The 15,021-nt window shown below is 42.6% G+C and overlaps 1 protein-coding gene across 8 annotated transcripts in view; it reads right to left on the bottom strand.

The window, feature by feature from the left end:
* The window catches only part of chd6 (chromodomain helicase DNA binding protein 6), an 84,087-nt gene that overhangs the window by 22,716 nt on the left and 46,350 nt on the right, over positions 1-15,021 (bottom strand). For all 8 annotated transcript variants that reach the window (XM_086200281.1, XM_086200282.1, XM_086200280.1 and 5 more), the window contains exons 6-29: positions 14,168-14,317; positions 13,436-13,501; positions 13,241-13,305; positions 10,710-10,827; positions 10,078-10,164; positions 9,831-9,968; positions 9,397-9,518; positions 8,420-8,663; positions 7,690-7,866; positions 6,339-6,482; positions 6,035-6,133; positions 5,602-5,758; positions 5,112-5,322; positions 4,728-4,923; positions 4,228-4,392; positions 3,929-4,108; positions 3,452-3,562; positions 2,437-2,639; positions 1,998-2,078; positions 1,761-1,879; positions 1,513-1,672; positions 878-967; positions 461-564; positions 26-155 (exon numbers count right to left, since the gene is read on the bottom strand). In XM_086200281.1, coding sequence (XP_086056407.1) covers positions 26-155; positions 461-564; positions 878-967; positions 1,513-1,672; positions 1,761-1,879; positions 1,998-2,078; positions 2,437-2,639; positions 3,452-3,562; positions 3,929-4,108; positions 4,228-4,392; positions 4,728-4,923; positions 5,112-5,322; positions 5,602-5,758; positions 6,035-6,133; positions 6,339-6,482; positions 7,690-7,866; positions 8,420-8,663; positions 9,397-9,518; positions 9,831-9,968; positions 10,078-10,164; positions 10,710-10,827; positions 13,241-13,305; positions 13,436-13,501; positions 14,168-14,317 — 3,317 coding nt within the window. The remainder of the gene's footprint in view (positions 1-25; positions 156-460; positions 565-877; positions 968-1,512; positions 1,673-1,760; positions 1,880-1,997; positions 2,079-2,436; positions 2,640-3,451; positions 3,563-3,928; positions 4,109-4,227; positions 4,393-4,727; positions 4,924-5,111; positions 5,323-5,601; positions 5,759-6,034; positions 6,134-6,338; positions 6,483-7,689; positions 7,867-8,419; positions 8,664-9,396; positions 9,519-9,830; positions 9,969-10,077; positions 10,165-10,709; positions 10,828-13,240; positions 13,306-13,435; positions 13,502-14,167; positions 14,318-15,021) is intronic.

Below are 15,021 nucleotides of genomic sequence, written 5' to 3'. Positions count from 1 at the left end.
CGCATACTTTTGAGGCGCATCCTACCTGTCAGTGATGTCGGACGCCACCTCCCCTCCTGCCTGCTCAGCAGACAGCGCTGTGACATCTGGCATCCCGACCCGCTCAAGGAAACACAGGTCTGCATCTGCACGCATGGCGCTGTAGCGCTCGTAGCCTGTCCACCGACACACACACGGATGGAAACACGACTCGTTAAACAGCAGTAAACGCACACTAGTTCACACACACACACACACACACGCGTGCGTGCGCGCACACAGTGGAATGATATTGCTTTGCTTAAAAAAGGGATCCTGAGTTGACTTCCAGAAATAATAAAAAGATCTACATTTTTTTTCAAAGGCATTAATTGCTTCGAAAGATGACAACATGCTCACGCAGCCTTCCATGGTTAATGCTTCACACCAAGACACCCTAAAAAGGAAAAACTTGACTTGCAAAGTTGACGCCAGTCCTCACCGTGTTTGTGGACACCTATGAGTAGAGACTTGTCAGCATCAGCGTCCCACCACGTAGCTGGAATCTCTATGTAGTCGATGTCTGGTAGTGACACTTCAAGTTTACTGTCAACACAAACAGACATGCAAACAATCCGTCAGCCGCTGCTGCCGGGACTCGTCAGCTTCCTGACAAGGCGGGGAAACATTCAGTCAATCAGAAATCTGTCAAATGCTTTTCTGACACTGTCTACTTTCACACTGCAGCGTTTTCACTTTCCTGCTGATGAAACAAAGGAGGTATTTACTCAAACATTTGAAATATTTGCCTCTAGATATTTCATCAGGTATCAGTTATGTGTCTGAACTAATCAAGCAGCCATCTTATCAGATAACTTCATTCATCTAGTTGGTATAAGGTGAAGATAATGTTCCAAACCTCGCTGGTATGCCCTCTAAAGCCTGGTTGGCTGCGTCACCCAGTACCTCCACCTTCAGGTAGTACAGCATCCTCACCCTCAGCAGCACCCTGCAGAGAGTGTCACAGTTATTGATATTCCTCCTCTGGGGGTCCTCAATGTGTTAACAACGGCTCCAGCAATCGATCCATTCGATGTCAAGGTCAAGTCATTTCATTAAGGAACTAAAAAGTGAACCTTGTGCTGAGTCAAGAAGGAACATCAGAGGAGGCACTATGTCACTCACAAATGTACGATTGAGTCATTGACATGTGTCTCCTGGAAAAGTAGAATATTTGTTGTAATTTTCTCGATGAGCAGTGACATTCCCAAATGTTACAGCCTTTAACCTCAGCAGATGAAGAATATCTGAAGATGGCTAAATTAACCTTTTAAAGTCTGCAAAGGAATTGCAGTTCAGTTCATTGGGAGGAGGAAGCACCTAAAACTGAAAGAATCTGAAACCCAACCCAGTTCGGATTGAGAGTGAGTTCACGTTCCTTTTTTTCTTCACTCCAGCCCATTTGCACAAAAAACAACAACAACAACAACAAAAAAACCCATAATATAACCTTTAATTCCAGATATTTATCAGTAAAAATTGTGATAAACTGACTTGTTGCAGTGCTGTTTGAGGTGTTTCTTGTAGCTGTCATCCTGCAGCACCACCTCAGGGTTACAGTGGACCAGCCAGTCAGCGTTCTTCAACTCAGGAACGTTCAACTGATTCTTCAGTTTCTTCCCCTTTCGACCACGAGGAACTGGAGCTGAAAGACCTGGCGGAGAGAGAAAGGCGGGGTCTCCTGAAAGGTAGCTCATGATGTAAAGTGCGTGTTAATGCAGTGCTAGAGGTGGAATGCGAACCAGAGTGATTTAGCAGCGCCATGTCTTGGCCTTCCTTGGTGGGTGTGATCAGATCCCAGATGAAGCTCTTGATCTTGTCATCACCTTTGTAGTGTTTCAGGCAGTAAACCAGCAGAGCCCTGAGAAAGAACAAGCACTCATCTCATGCAACAACGGCGACGCTTGTAGGTGCAGTGCTGGAGACGTTCAAGTCTGGTGCAGAGTTGATTAGTGATGATGATGATGATGATGACTTACCGACAGATCACCTCCATGTCTCTCTCTGCCAGGTGCCATTTAAACCGACCATGGTTGAGGATATCCTTCCACCTGCCCCAGCTGGAGAGAAAGTATTGGAGAGGAAATTTAGTGTTTATTTACTTCATTTCAAATCACAATGAAATGTCTGCTCGCTTGCATTTTGGCTCCTTTATGTCCACACTTGAGTTTACCAGCATTGAGGTCGTAGCTTTTTATAGGAGCGAATATTACTATCCTGTCATCGCAAAAGGTTTGAGGTGTAATGGTGTGGTTAGCGGTTATTCTTTTTATTATGCTACATTTCCCAAGCCTGAGAAACTACTGATGAACAGATGTTTGCATGTCAGCATGGTAAATCACATCTTTAACACCCTCAGTTTTGTTGCCAGGCAAATGTTCCTTGATTTAGTTTCTTTAAGCTGCGAGGCCGTCCTACCCAAAGATGAGCAGATTCTTTTCGACCCGGAAACACTCGGCGCGGAGGTACCGGCGAGCGCGCTCGCCCAGGCGACGAGTCCGACATGGCCTCTCCTCCGAGTCGCTGTCGAGCTCAGAGAACTCCATCAGCTCATCATCCTCAAAAGAGTTGTAGTGGCGGGTCTGTTTCCTCACCCGAGGGGTGTCTATCACCAGGGACTCCTACATCACATAGAAGACAGGAGCGCATTTTGGGTGAGAAAATCATAGTTGAAAGTTTGGCTTTGTAGTAATAAAGTGAAGCGGGACAAGAGAAATCCTGACATGTTTAATGCTATGTATTCATGAAGAGAGGAGAAGGGACAGAAAAAGGACCTACAAACACTAAAAAGGAATAAACAATGGAAAGAAATGAACATGTTTACTTCCTCCTCCTTCATTACCAGTATTTATAGCATTCTTTCTTAAAGGGCTGTGTGTGTCCACTGCAGCCTTTCCTTCCTGAGGTCTGCGTCTTTTCTTTTTTCTTTTTTTTTTAAAATGTGTTCAAAGGGAGCACCATGTTTCATGTCACCAGCAGCATGATGAGGCACTGAATATCTCTTCTGTTTTGTTTTGTTTTCCTTGGTAGTTGAGAGTTGAAAAATGTTCAAGTCTGAGTAGAAAGCTGCTCGTCACTGCCATTTTTTACTCCGTAGATATTCCGTCACATATCAAGCAAAGCGTCTCAACTGAACAAACCATGTACCTCCAAAGCTCTTAAATGCTCCCGGAGTGATTTTTCAAGAAACCTGGTGATTTCAGATGGAAAAAAAGTGCCTTGGTGGACACACAGCCTCTCTACTCAAATGAGGATTGCCGCTTAATTTCCCATCTTTCTTAAGCGATCTGGACCAAATCCAAGGCCACTTTCCTTGGCCCTGGTACCACATGACCTCATCTTTACTCTTTCACTTCACTCTCTATTACTTTCTGATTGCGCTAGCCTCTCATTCTATTGTTTTTTTTTTATACTTCTCTCCATCTTATTGTACCTTTTCTGATTTGGAGTCTATCTCTACTTCAGCGATTTTGGCCCATTTCTGCCAGAAGTTGGGGTCGTCCAGAGAAATGTCTGTCCTATTACCAGATGAGATGAAACTGGCCTGGGGAAAGAAAAAAACAGTCAAATAACGACAGATCCTGTCTGATGCAACAGATGTTGATGTCCATCAAAATGTTTCTCTCAGAAGTTGCCAGCTGCTGATGTTTACACCAAAATATTCATCAAATGCATCTCAAACTGCATTTCAATGATGGATCAAAATAAAGCTTTTTTTTTAAAGTAGGGCACCACCAATCAGCTCAATGGGAGATGCTTCCCGGGACGAAAGATGCACACATAATGTTTAAAAGGTTCCTACTCAGGGGTCACACAGGGACCACACAGATTCAGTACGTTCATAAAGTAAAACAGAACCTCAAACTAGTTCTAGATTTCTATGAATATGTAGTTACTTTTGGTTTCTAACCTTTGCAAATGTGGATCCTTTCCCCTCAGACTGGATGGTGATGGTCTGAGTTCGTCTCTGAAGTATCTGATCGATGTCTTCCTCGCAGAACTTGGACCCTTCGTCTTCTTCGTCCATCAACGCTCCGTACGCCCCTTTCTTCAACAAATCTTCCACCTCGATCTTAGAAAGCTGCTGCACCTGCAGCCACAAACGTTAGAGGAGTGTATGACTCCGATACAGCTTATTATAATAATACAGTCACATCATCCAATTACTATAATAGAGTCTAATAAAAATAATACTCTCATAACTCTCACCCCGTTGAGGCTTCCCTTGCGGTTGATGTCTTGGAGGACAGCTTTGTCCAACCCGAGCTTCAGACTGGCCTTGTCAAACATCTCCCTCTCATAGGAGTTCCTGGTGATCAGCCTGTACACCTTCACTGCTTTGCTCTGGCCGATGCGGTGGCAGCGAGCCTGAGCCTGACAGTGACACAGACAGACAGGACATTTATCAATACGATAAAAATGACACTGGCAAGGGGGGGCCCTTTGGTCTGGAGATTGTAAAATATTTTGGTATATTATATTTTGGAGTATAGTCACACACCTGTAGGGAGCACACAGTACCCTCATGTCATTATTTGAGGTTCCAAAATCCACTTTACATGACAACAAAGCTTTTAACCAGCACAATCAAAGAGAGCAATGACACAAGATTCATTTGTTCAACAAATGACACACAAAGCTACACGGACAGGGTTGCCCTACTCCACCTTTGTGCAGACTTGCAGTGTTACATTTTTTTTTATGCCCACCTGCAAGTCGTTCTGGGGGTTCCAGTCGGAATCGAAGATGATGCAAGTGTCTGCAGCAGTCAGGTTGATTCCCAGCCCTCCGGCTCTGGTGCACAGCAGGAACACAAAGCGATCTGAATCTGGCTTACAGAACCTGTCGATGGCTGCCTGTCGCAGGTTACCTCGCACACGCCCATCAATGCGTTCATACGTGTACCTGAGGAAAACATAAATACTTACACAGATTTCTACAAAGAACAAGAACACCATCACCTACCAGATAATAAACACATCCTCTCTTCTCCTTCACGACAAATGTTGCATTCTCCATTCCACCCTCCCAAATCCCCATTCTGTTCTTTTTCCTCCCCTCTCCCCCCGACTCTACCGCTCAGTGTTACCCACCGTCTCTGGATGAGGTAGTCCTCCAGGATGTCCAGGCAGCGGACCATCTGGGAGAAGACCAAGACTTTGTGTCCCCCAGCGAGCAGCTTCGGCAACAGCTTGTCAATAAGCACCAGCTTACCAGCTGCCTGGATCATCGCCTGCAGCTGGAAGTCAGGTGCATCTGGACTGTGGCACTTTTTGAAGCTTTCCAGAATCTTCTCCTCTGCTCCTGGGGGAAGAAAAAAAGTCAGACATTAAACTCTAGTACACCGTGACCTGTTCTGTATTTCTAATTTTGCATTAAACAAATACTGTGCTGAACTTTATGCCAGTTTCTTTTTATGTTGTTGTTTGCTTCGACTTCCTCTTTTACCATTCTCTGTGATTACAGATCACGAATAACCGCTCATTAAAAACAAGCGTATCGTTAAAGAGACACAGACAACTGGGAGAGGTCAGTGTATGAATACAGATGTCAGTCACCCATGGGTGATTCCAGCCCTCTCACCTGTGATAAGGTACGGATGATTGCAGCACTTGCGGAGCTCCATCATGGTGTTGATGAGGTTTGGCATGTTGTGCTGGTTCGCTCCTTTAGACAGGAAAGAGAAGTTCTTCTCCAGGATGGCTCGGTAGTATTTCTTCTGAATGTTGGTGAGCTCCACCTACAGAAAACCAAAAAAAGAGGATGGTCCACATTTGTTGGAGAGCTCTTTCACAGCTGCCGTGTTTCACTGGCGTTTCTGACTTTGTCCCTGATAGACTGTGATTGCATTGAGCTAAATAACACACTGGTGCTATCCGTGCAGAAAAAAACATTAGCCTCTCGTGTTAAGCTTTTGTGTTGAGATTCCATTAAAAAAAAAACATTCAAACACAGACACAACAAAAATATGAATCATGGTTGTGTATCTTTAAATCTGAGATACAAACAGCCCTACCTCTATGATGGTCTCTTCTTTTGGTGCAAGATTCTTTTCTACATCATCTTTCAGTCTCCTCAACATCATCGGCTTCAAAATGGCCTGAAGCTTCTTCACCTGTTGGGAGACAAAAGATGAAAGCACGAGAGGAGGGTTGTGTGATGTGACTGCAAATGTTACGGATGTATTTTCCTTCTCTGGAAAGATGTCACGTATTTTCCTTCTTTTTTCACTAAATGCATGTACGCCACTGACATCAAACATCAGCATGTTATGTGCTGACCCAGAGCAGAGTCTGGCTACCACGCCCGTGCTAACATACCTGTTCATCAGTTTTGAGGTCCCCAAACTCCTCAAGAAAGGTGCTTTCTGACGGGAACTGCAGGGGCTCCAGGAAATTCAACAAACTGAACAACTCTTCAACGGAGTTCTGCAGAGGGGTTCCTGTGAGCAGAACTTTGTGTTCCTGTTTGAAACGACAGTGACATTTAAAAAAACAAAACAAAAACATCACACAAAGACTGCTGCTTGTAACATCTTATATCAGCTAAACAACATGTACCACAAGAAAAGGAGAGAGAAGGAGAACCAAACCATCGAAAATACAGCGCAGACAAATGAATCAGAGATGTGCCCAAATAAAGGTGACGAGGCCTCGCTAAGCACACCGTGTCCCTGTCCATTAATAAGATAATTTATTTTCTCCTCTTTCTGCTAAATGCAGTACATTCAGGCACAATGACTTGACAAAAAGCTGAATGCCTAAAATAAACATACCCTTCATTTATTAATGTACCGAACTGTAAGAACCGGAACACCCTAGCGCCAATCCGTCTTCTCACTGTGGCATGACTGAGCCTCAGCTGCACCCAGCGACTCGGCCTAAACTCACAGAACCTGAGGGCACCGTATGTAACTAATGGTCTTTCTCTGAGGTTCTTAAACTCCAAAGTTGTTTAAGTAGAAATGCATGAGGGAGCAGAAGCCAGCCAGCCAGCAGAGGAAGCTCATTTCAGCTGCTTACATCAGCCATCTCGTTCCTTCTGTTATGGAAGCCGAGCAAAGCCATGTTTGTAATTCATTATTATTATTATTATAGCTCATGATAACAGGTTATTACAACGTTATAACAAGATAGCAAAACTGGCTATCTTGCAATAACTGGTTGAGTTGTCTCCTAATTGCAAGATTAAAGAAAAAAATTCCTTCATTAACTCGTTATGTTGAAATAATGGAACAATTAACTTGTTTTTCTGAGGAATCAGGCATTAAATAATGATTTAATAATCTGGTAATAACAATTCTGTGACTCATTATTACTAGATAACATGCTTCAGTATCTCAAGAAAATGAGCTACGTTATCTTAGGGTGATGAGATAATCAACACATTCTCACAACATTTCAGTATTCAAACAGTAATTGCAGGTAACTGCAGTGCTGCCTTTCTCAGCTTCTGTGTTCGGGATGATAAATCAGGGTTGAAATATAAATCAACAGGTACATTTCTCCCCCGGGCTCATGCTCAGGAAGCTAAGCTTTTCCCTGTTTGCAAAAATAGGAGCGGACACTTTCTGTTATTATGCTGCTGTCGAGTATGAAGTTCTAGCTGGGTCATCCTCCAAAGATATTGTACCTTATAAAAAAAAAAAAAAAAAACCTGATAAAGACTGACCAAGTTCATGAGTTTGAGTCCTTCCAGAAGTTTGCAATTCCTGTTCTTCAGTCTGTGGGCTTCGTCGATCACCACGCAGCGCCAGTGCAGCTTCTTCAGCTCTGGACAGTCGGCCATGATCATCTCGAAGGTGGTGATCAGTCCGTGAAACTTCAGGACGCCTGGGATGGTGTTACCCTGAGACGGAGGTGGCACATGTGATAATCATACCAGGGTGAGTCACATGAAATGCCTCATTGATCTGAATTCTTTCACTGTCTCACTTCACTTGTAACCTTCAACAAAATGTGCAAAATGACAATGAGAAACGACTGCAAACTGTTTAAATGTACATCCATATTATCCATATTATAATGATCACCTTATTATGTATTCAACACTCACCAAGAAATCTATTATGAAAAGGAATATACCAGAGATTGAAAGAGATGGAAAAGGTCACCCTAAATAACTATACGGCTGGAATGTTTCACCATGAAAATGTCAAAGCCGCTGATCACTTCATGGCTGGAGATGGAATCATTAAGCATGGAAAGAGAAGTCAAGGGAAAAAGGGGTCAATTGAGAGAGACAGAGATCCGTGTTGAACAGTTAGATGGATCCCAGACACACAGGTGAGATTAAGAGCTCGCGAATACAAGAGACACTCACCTGCACCCTCGAACAATGGCTCTGCTTGTAAAAAATGTCACTGATGAATCGATCGCAAGGTGAAGAAGTCAGATGTTACCTGAGGATCTCGGTGGAACATCTCATACTGCAGGATCATCTGCCGGCTGATCTGCGAGCCGTGATAGACGATGACGTTCATGTGCGTCCACGTGCGAAATTCCCTCTCCCAGTTGGTGATGGTGGAAAGAGGAGCGATGATGAGGAAGGGGCCCCGGATGCCCATGCTGAAGATCTCATACAGGAAGGTGATCGACTGGATGGTCTTTCCAAGCCCCATTTCATCTGCCAGGATGCAGTTTTTCCTGGCAGGAGAGAAAAGATTTTCAGATTTCATTTATTGCTCACCACAGAAAGGAAACGACTTGAGCAGGTACACATAGGCACGGATACAAAAACTACATGTAAGGTGCAAGACATGCATATAATTCCATACAACACATCACCCTGTAAACATCAGGCAGGACAGAACAGAACCACAATACCCTGGCAAGCCAAAGTCGCTGACAATTCAGCATCCCAATTGCTACTGGAATAAATGATGACTGGAACCATAGACGGTGGGTAGCTGAGCCTGATTTAGTCCAATAATCCTGTTGGCCACCTTCACAAGTCCATGGAGTCGGTTTTTAGTTTGTAGGCTCAGACTACCACAAGAAGGAGTCGAAGCAAGAAAGTGCATGCAAACTGTTCCACCACAATCCTGGTGTAGATGAGGTAAGTCACTGTATGCTAAATATCAGCCTAACAGTGTGTGTGTGTGTGTGTGTGTGTGTGTGTGTGTGTGTGTGTGTGTGTGTGTAAGTGTGTTGATTTAGCTTGAAATCAAGCTCCAACATGTACGGCACCACAGAGTGGCACCAATGCTGCACACCATTTTACGGGGGTCAGAGTAGGTCTTCAGCACTGCTGCAGGTGTTTGTCATGCTGGATTCCTGAATAGGTGCCGCCACGTCTACTTCAGTAATCGACTTCAACCTCAGTCCAAGCAAAGAAAGCCTTTTACTTGGCGTTGTTCCTGTGCGTTTGTGAATTCACCTGTTATACCAGTTGAACAGCAACCAGTTCATTCCCTCTAACTGGTATTCTCTGAGCTGGTTTCCATTCCGGTAATCTCTAGAGTGATCCAACTTCTGCCATTTTTCTGGAGAAGGACGCTCCTGGGAACACAAACGCACATGATGTCATTCCAGTAGTCATCATCAAGACCCGTCATGGCTAAGGCTCTAACTGATTAAAAGACAATTTCATTGAAAGCTCTTAACTCTTAATCAAATATTTCTTGAAGGTAAACTTTGATAATTATGACATTATAAATATTTTTACTCATTTCCAAATCTTACCAGGATTCACTTTTTCTGATTTGATGCAGTTTGAGTTTCATTTTTTCACCTCGATGTCACAGCATTGCATCACACTGCCAAATTGTTCTCTTCAGTTGTACTTGTGTGTGTTATTATGTTGCTACTTACGACATGTCTGAGGTCTGGCGGTAGCTTCTGGATCTCCTCAAACTCTTTGATCTTCTCCGGATCCAAGTCCTCCTGCAGCTCCCACGTCGCCTCCTCGTATGAAAGACTGCACCACTTAACGAGGTAATGGGTAACCTCCTACGACATCACGCAGACAGACAAACACTATGTGTGTGTGTGTCTGTGCCACAGGATCAAGAGAGTACCAACACATACAGTAGAGGAGCTCTGTTTACGTGCAACCTACCTCTCCCGTCTCTGTGTCTGTAGTAACAGCCACCTCCAGCACTCGGTCCACCTCCACGTAGTCGGGGTTGAATAAGTCCTCGTCAGGCTGGAGAAAAGGAAAAGAGAGAATTCATCAAGACCTCTTTGAGAAAGCCATAATCTGAGGAATTGTAGGTACAGTATGTTTAATCACACATTGACACCTGCAATTATCTGTTAATTATCCCCCTAAAGCAGCAAAAACTTTGATCGATTAACTGTCTTAAAGAGAATTTATTTGCAAATTTTTTCATAATTTATTAAACATTTTAGCCTTTTATTGCCGAGCAAAAGGAAATCTAGTTCTCGACTCTTACATGTCAGGATTCACCTTTTTTTGTTGTTGTTGTTGTTTTTGTTCAAAACTATTTGAATACGTCACTCTGATTTCTGGGAAACAGTGACGTGCTTTTTTCCCCTCAAACTTTTTAGATGTTTTCATAGACTAAACAATTCATCGACGAACTGGTTAGCTGCATCGCGTAGCAGCATCCGGTGATAGATTATAAAACATACATTTGTCAAGTGCGACTCACGGGAGCGACGTTGAGCCTTCCATCCAGACCTGGTGGTAAATGAGGACAGTAAACAGGAGAAGATGCCGACTGGTACCTCAGTAAATAGGTGTTTCATCTGGGCCCGTTTGGTCCTGAAGCGTTTTATCTTCTGGTGGATTCTGGGATCTTTCTCTAGCTCCTCCAGAGTGGCCCATTTGCAGTGCAGGTAGGAACTGCAGTGACACACAGAGTAAATTCATCTTTTTTGCTCATATGTGCAGCAGAATTTGATAAAAAAAATACCCAAAGAATCAGTAATAACTAGCGCTGCACGATTTGATGAAAAGGTCATATTGCAGGTGCTGTGTGCAATACTGCAATAAAATAATAATCTAGTTGCTTGGTTATCAAGAAAATAGGCAGGAATGACTGATAATTGTTTATTTTTTTAACTCAAGCAAGCAGACATAAACTACAATTTTTAGAAATACAAAACATTTGTGCAGTGCTGCTCGCAGCATAACAGTGTTTTACTAAATATCAAATTGATGTCCATTAAAAGAAATCTTCTACAAAAGTGAAGGATTACTATTATTACATATTATTATACACAATTAATGATAATGGCCAGATTTCTGCAGTTGTGTAATTTCACGGCCTGACGTGGCTTTGTCATTTAATTAATCATGCAGCAATAATAAAAACCTTTAAGGCTGTTGTGTAAGAAGATGAGTCAATTAGGGGGAGACATTCTACTGCTATCAAATTCCTGACTGTGGTCGTGTATAACCGATAAGTCTGAATACAGAGATTGTGATATAATTGTTTAGCTGTCTATATCAGCGCTAAAAAACAAACAGCGGATCGAATTTCTCTCAAAATGAGTTCAGAAGTGTTGGCATGTCAGTTGAATATTAGAATTGAACCTGACTGAATCAAACTTGTCGCACAGACCTAACACGATGATGAACCTCAATTGGATTAGAATGCATGTTATTTTCCACACAGGGGGTCTTGGCTAAAAATGGAGCCTTTTATTTCCTCATCGGTCCAAGCCCTTAAATCAATGATTGGGAGGCTCAAACGAAGCGAAGTGGTTAAAGCCATTATTTAGAGTAAAATCATTCATAATTAAGGCCTTAACCAAAAAAAAAAAAAAAAAAAAAAGCGCTACATGACAAAACAAGCAGGTGCCATCGTGTCTGGATGCGTGTGATGTGTGCGACACAGCTGGGTCCTAATGTGTCCTTAGACGATGATCATCATCTTACAGAATGCAGAGAAAGAGGATGCATCGCTCTGAACTATTCACTGACAAACAATTCCCTAATCAATAATCTGTGGGGGGGCGGCAGGACAAATGTTGTTACTATGGTAACAGTATTACATGGCAGATTTAATCCATAAACCACAATCTATAAATGGACAAAAATGAATGTCACTACATTTCTCGGTGAAAAATACTTCACCATGCAGTGAGAAACAGCTTATGCAGGTGATAATACAGCATGACAATAATTACCTTTGCATGCGTAACTGTTCGACTTGGGCACGACTCTGTAAATGTATCATTTGCAAAAATATTATTCTAAATATAGTCATGGAAATGTTGGGATTTCACAGCTGAGCTCACGATGTTTTATTCACCACCTCTGGGAGTAAATTACAATCATAATAAGGACTTTATATCTGTGTAGGATCTTTCTGAAAGACAAAGTACTTGAACGCTGCGGAAAGGTCTCCAGAGATCCCCTGAATGGCCCTGAAAACAAAGCCCGGTCAAGAGGATGAAAAACTGTTCTTCTTTAACGACGACTGCTCAGAAGCACTCCACTTCCCCCTGGGAGTAAACCACAGCCAACCCAGCACTGGTCTGCACTAAAGACTTCCATGACAAAAATAAAAGTCGTAGAACCATCGACTAACCGCCTCGCACAATGTCAAGACACCACTGGCAGCGAAGCCATGTGGTTCTGCTTAAGAGCAGTGACCTCTACTGGCACAAGCTGGGAATTACAAATCAGCACATTCACCTCAGTTAGCGTGGGGATTTTTGTGACAAGACTAAAGAGAAAAAGAAGACAAAAGGGAATAATAAGAGTTTTTTTTTTTTATTAAATCCTCAATTTAGTCTTTCACACCGGAAGCAAGGAGTGACAAATAGCCATCAGACTTTGTTTAGTGTCTGGAGGACTAAATTCAGGGCTAAGAAAAGTCCAGTAAAGCTAAAGAAAAAATTTGCTCCTGAGAGAATTCGAATGAACGACTGAGGCCGTATGTTCAGAGCTTGGAGGGGGGATGGTAGCGGCACCGTGTCACAAGTCAGTGTACCATCCAAATGATGTTGCAAGTGTTATTTTAAGCTTAAAGTACTGCATAATGTTACTTTAAATGACCTCATCAATCACGAGGGGGGCTTTGACACCTCCAAGTTCGCACATCTGCACGGTGGCTTTTCCTCTATCATGAAAACACCTGGCTACGTTGTCAACTCAAAAGAAAATCTTGAATTATACTTGCCAGCTGTCAAGTGCATCTTTACTGTGTACTACAATCTGATCAAATAGGCGCTTGTTATATCCATTTTTTCATCATATTACATTTATTCCTGTAAGTACAAATACGTATGAATAAGGAGATACTCACAAATTTCTGTATTTGACATAAAACTCCTCGGTCTCCTCTGCTTGGTCCTCTGATGATGATGATGTCTAGGGAGACGGATGAGTTCATGAAGAGTGAGAGCGGAAGAGGAGAATGAGGACAATACTACATCTAAAGCCCAGCTCATTCATGGAACGCCTGAGGTGGGTGCGCATGTCTGTGCGCTTCTTTCTTTACCTCTTTCTTGGCTGTTCTGACGGACAGAATTTTCTCAATGATGTTGGCCTCGTCCTCAGGTGGCTCCTGAGAAAGGACACAGAGACCAAAGGTCACCTCTGAGAGTTTGTCGACGAGCAGCGCCACAGTGGTTTACATCTGAACAGAAACTTCCCCGTCACATTTTTACTAATGAATTCCCATTAATTTTTCATAACTTTTCCATGTCTGTGAGGAAAATTTCTATGGCCAAACATTCTCTGACAATCTGGTTACTCATGGAACAATAAACCGAATCCTATATCAAAATTTACCAGCATATATTTAACTGAAATTATTATAAATCAACTACATGGTGTGATACAGCATAAACATGTTTAAGTACATCAACATGAACTAAAACACATTCCTGCCAGTCGATCTGAGGCGAACCCCACACAGAATACTCAAACACAGGTATTCATGAAGAAAGTTTCTATGTATTTATTTAGTATTCATGAGGTTTCCTCAAACTTCTCTGGGTTCATTTAATTTTCAAAAGGTTTTTGAGACTTTTAAATCACTATTTTCCAAAATTTTCCGAGACTTCTCCAGGTTTTCATGAACCTGAGGAGTTCTCCTCTGGTCATGTGACCTTCACCTTACACATCAAAGACATTTGCTGAATCTCCCAAAGTAAAAATAAAAAGGGAAGTAAGGAAGATATGAAAGAAGAAAAGAAAAATAAAAGATCAAAGTCTTGTTCTTGCTCACCTCAGCCTGCCACGCCAGCGCAGTCGCATTGAGCGCTGAGATGCGGCCGGTTCCGAGGACGGCGATCGTCTCCCCATCGTCGTCTACCACCTTGAAGTCCAAATCCTCGTTATACTTTCTCCGTTTGACCTGACGACCTGAACGCCGTTTCTGGAGAGGAGGAAGGAGAAAAGTTAAGAGTGGAAGGTGAGATAAGACAGGAAAGATGAGTAATTAAGACCAACAGAGGAAGGAAAGCACTACAGAGGTAAAAGAGATAATAGCGTAAAAAGATGTTGATTAATTAAAGAGGAAGCACACCAGGAGGGAGTGAGGGAAGGGGAGATGACGGAGCGTGGAAAAGAGAAGCACGACGGCGAACGAGCAGAAAGTGACGACTGAAAACAAAAGAAGAATGGAAAAGGAAAAGTGTCAATAAATACAACCATGACAGGAACAAGGAGAAGACAGAACAAACAGGAAGGAGGACAGGAAATGTGAAAAGCATGAATGAAGGACACACCTAAATAAATATCATGAACAATCTAATTTCCTGCCACTCAGACTAGTTTTGGATGTTGACGAAAGTGAGGAAACAACAAAGGAAACAACAAAATCTTCTCAACTAAACATGCAGCTGAGACTCTTGATGAGAGGACACGATGAAGTGCTCAGGAACATCATTCCCAACACTGCCGAGAGCTTCAGCATAGATCGACCAGTCAAACTTTCTTAGTAAAGCAATCTTCATATAAATACAAACAAATCAATGTATTAAAAAAACACACACGCACACACACACACACACACGCCTTCCTGGACTGAAAACAGGAACTGCGGAAACGTTGAGGAAGTACATTACTTCAATAAATTAA

The sequence above is a fragment of the Aulostomus chinensis genome, chromosome 3 (assembly GCF_037954235.1).
Source record: "Aulostomus chinensis isolate RoL2024-O1b breed Wild chromosome 3, RoL_Achi_v1.0, whole genome shotgun sequence".
Lineage (NCBI taxonomy): Eukaryota > Metazoa > Chordata > Actinopteri > Syngnathiformes > Aulostomidae > Aulostomus > Aulostomus chinensis.
This window is presented reverse-complemented; position numbering and strand designations above follow the sequence as displayed.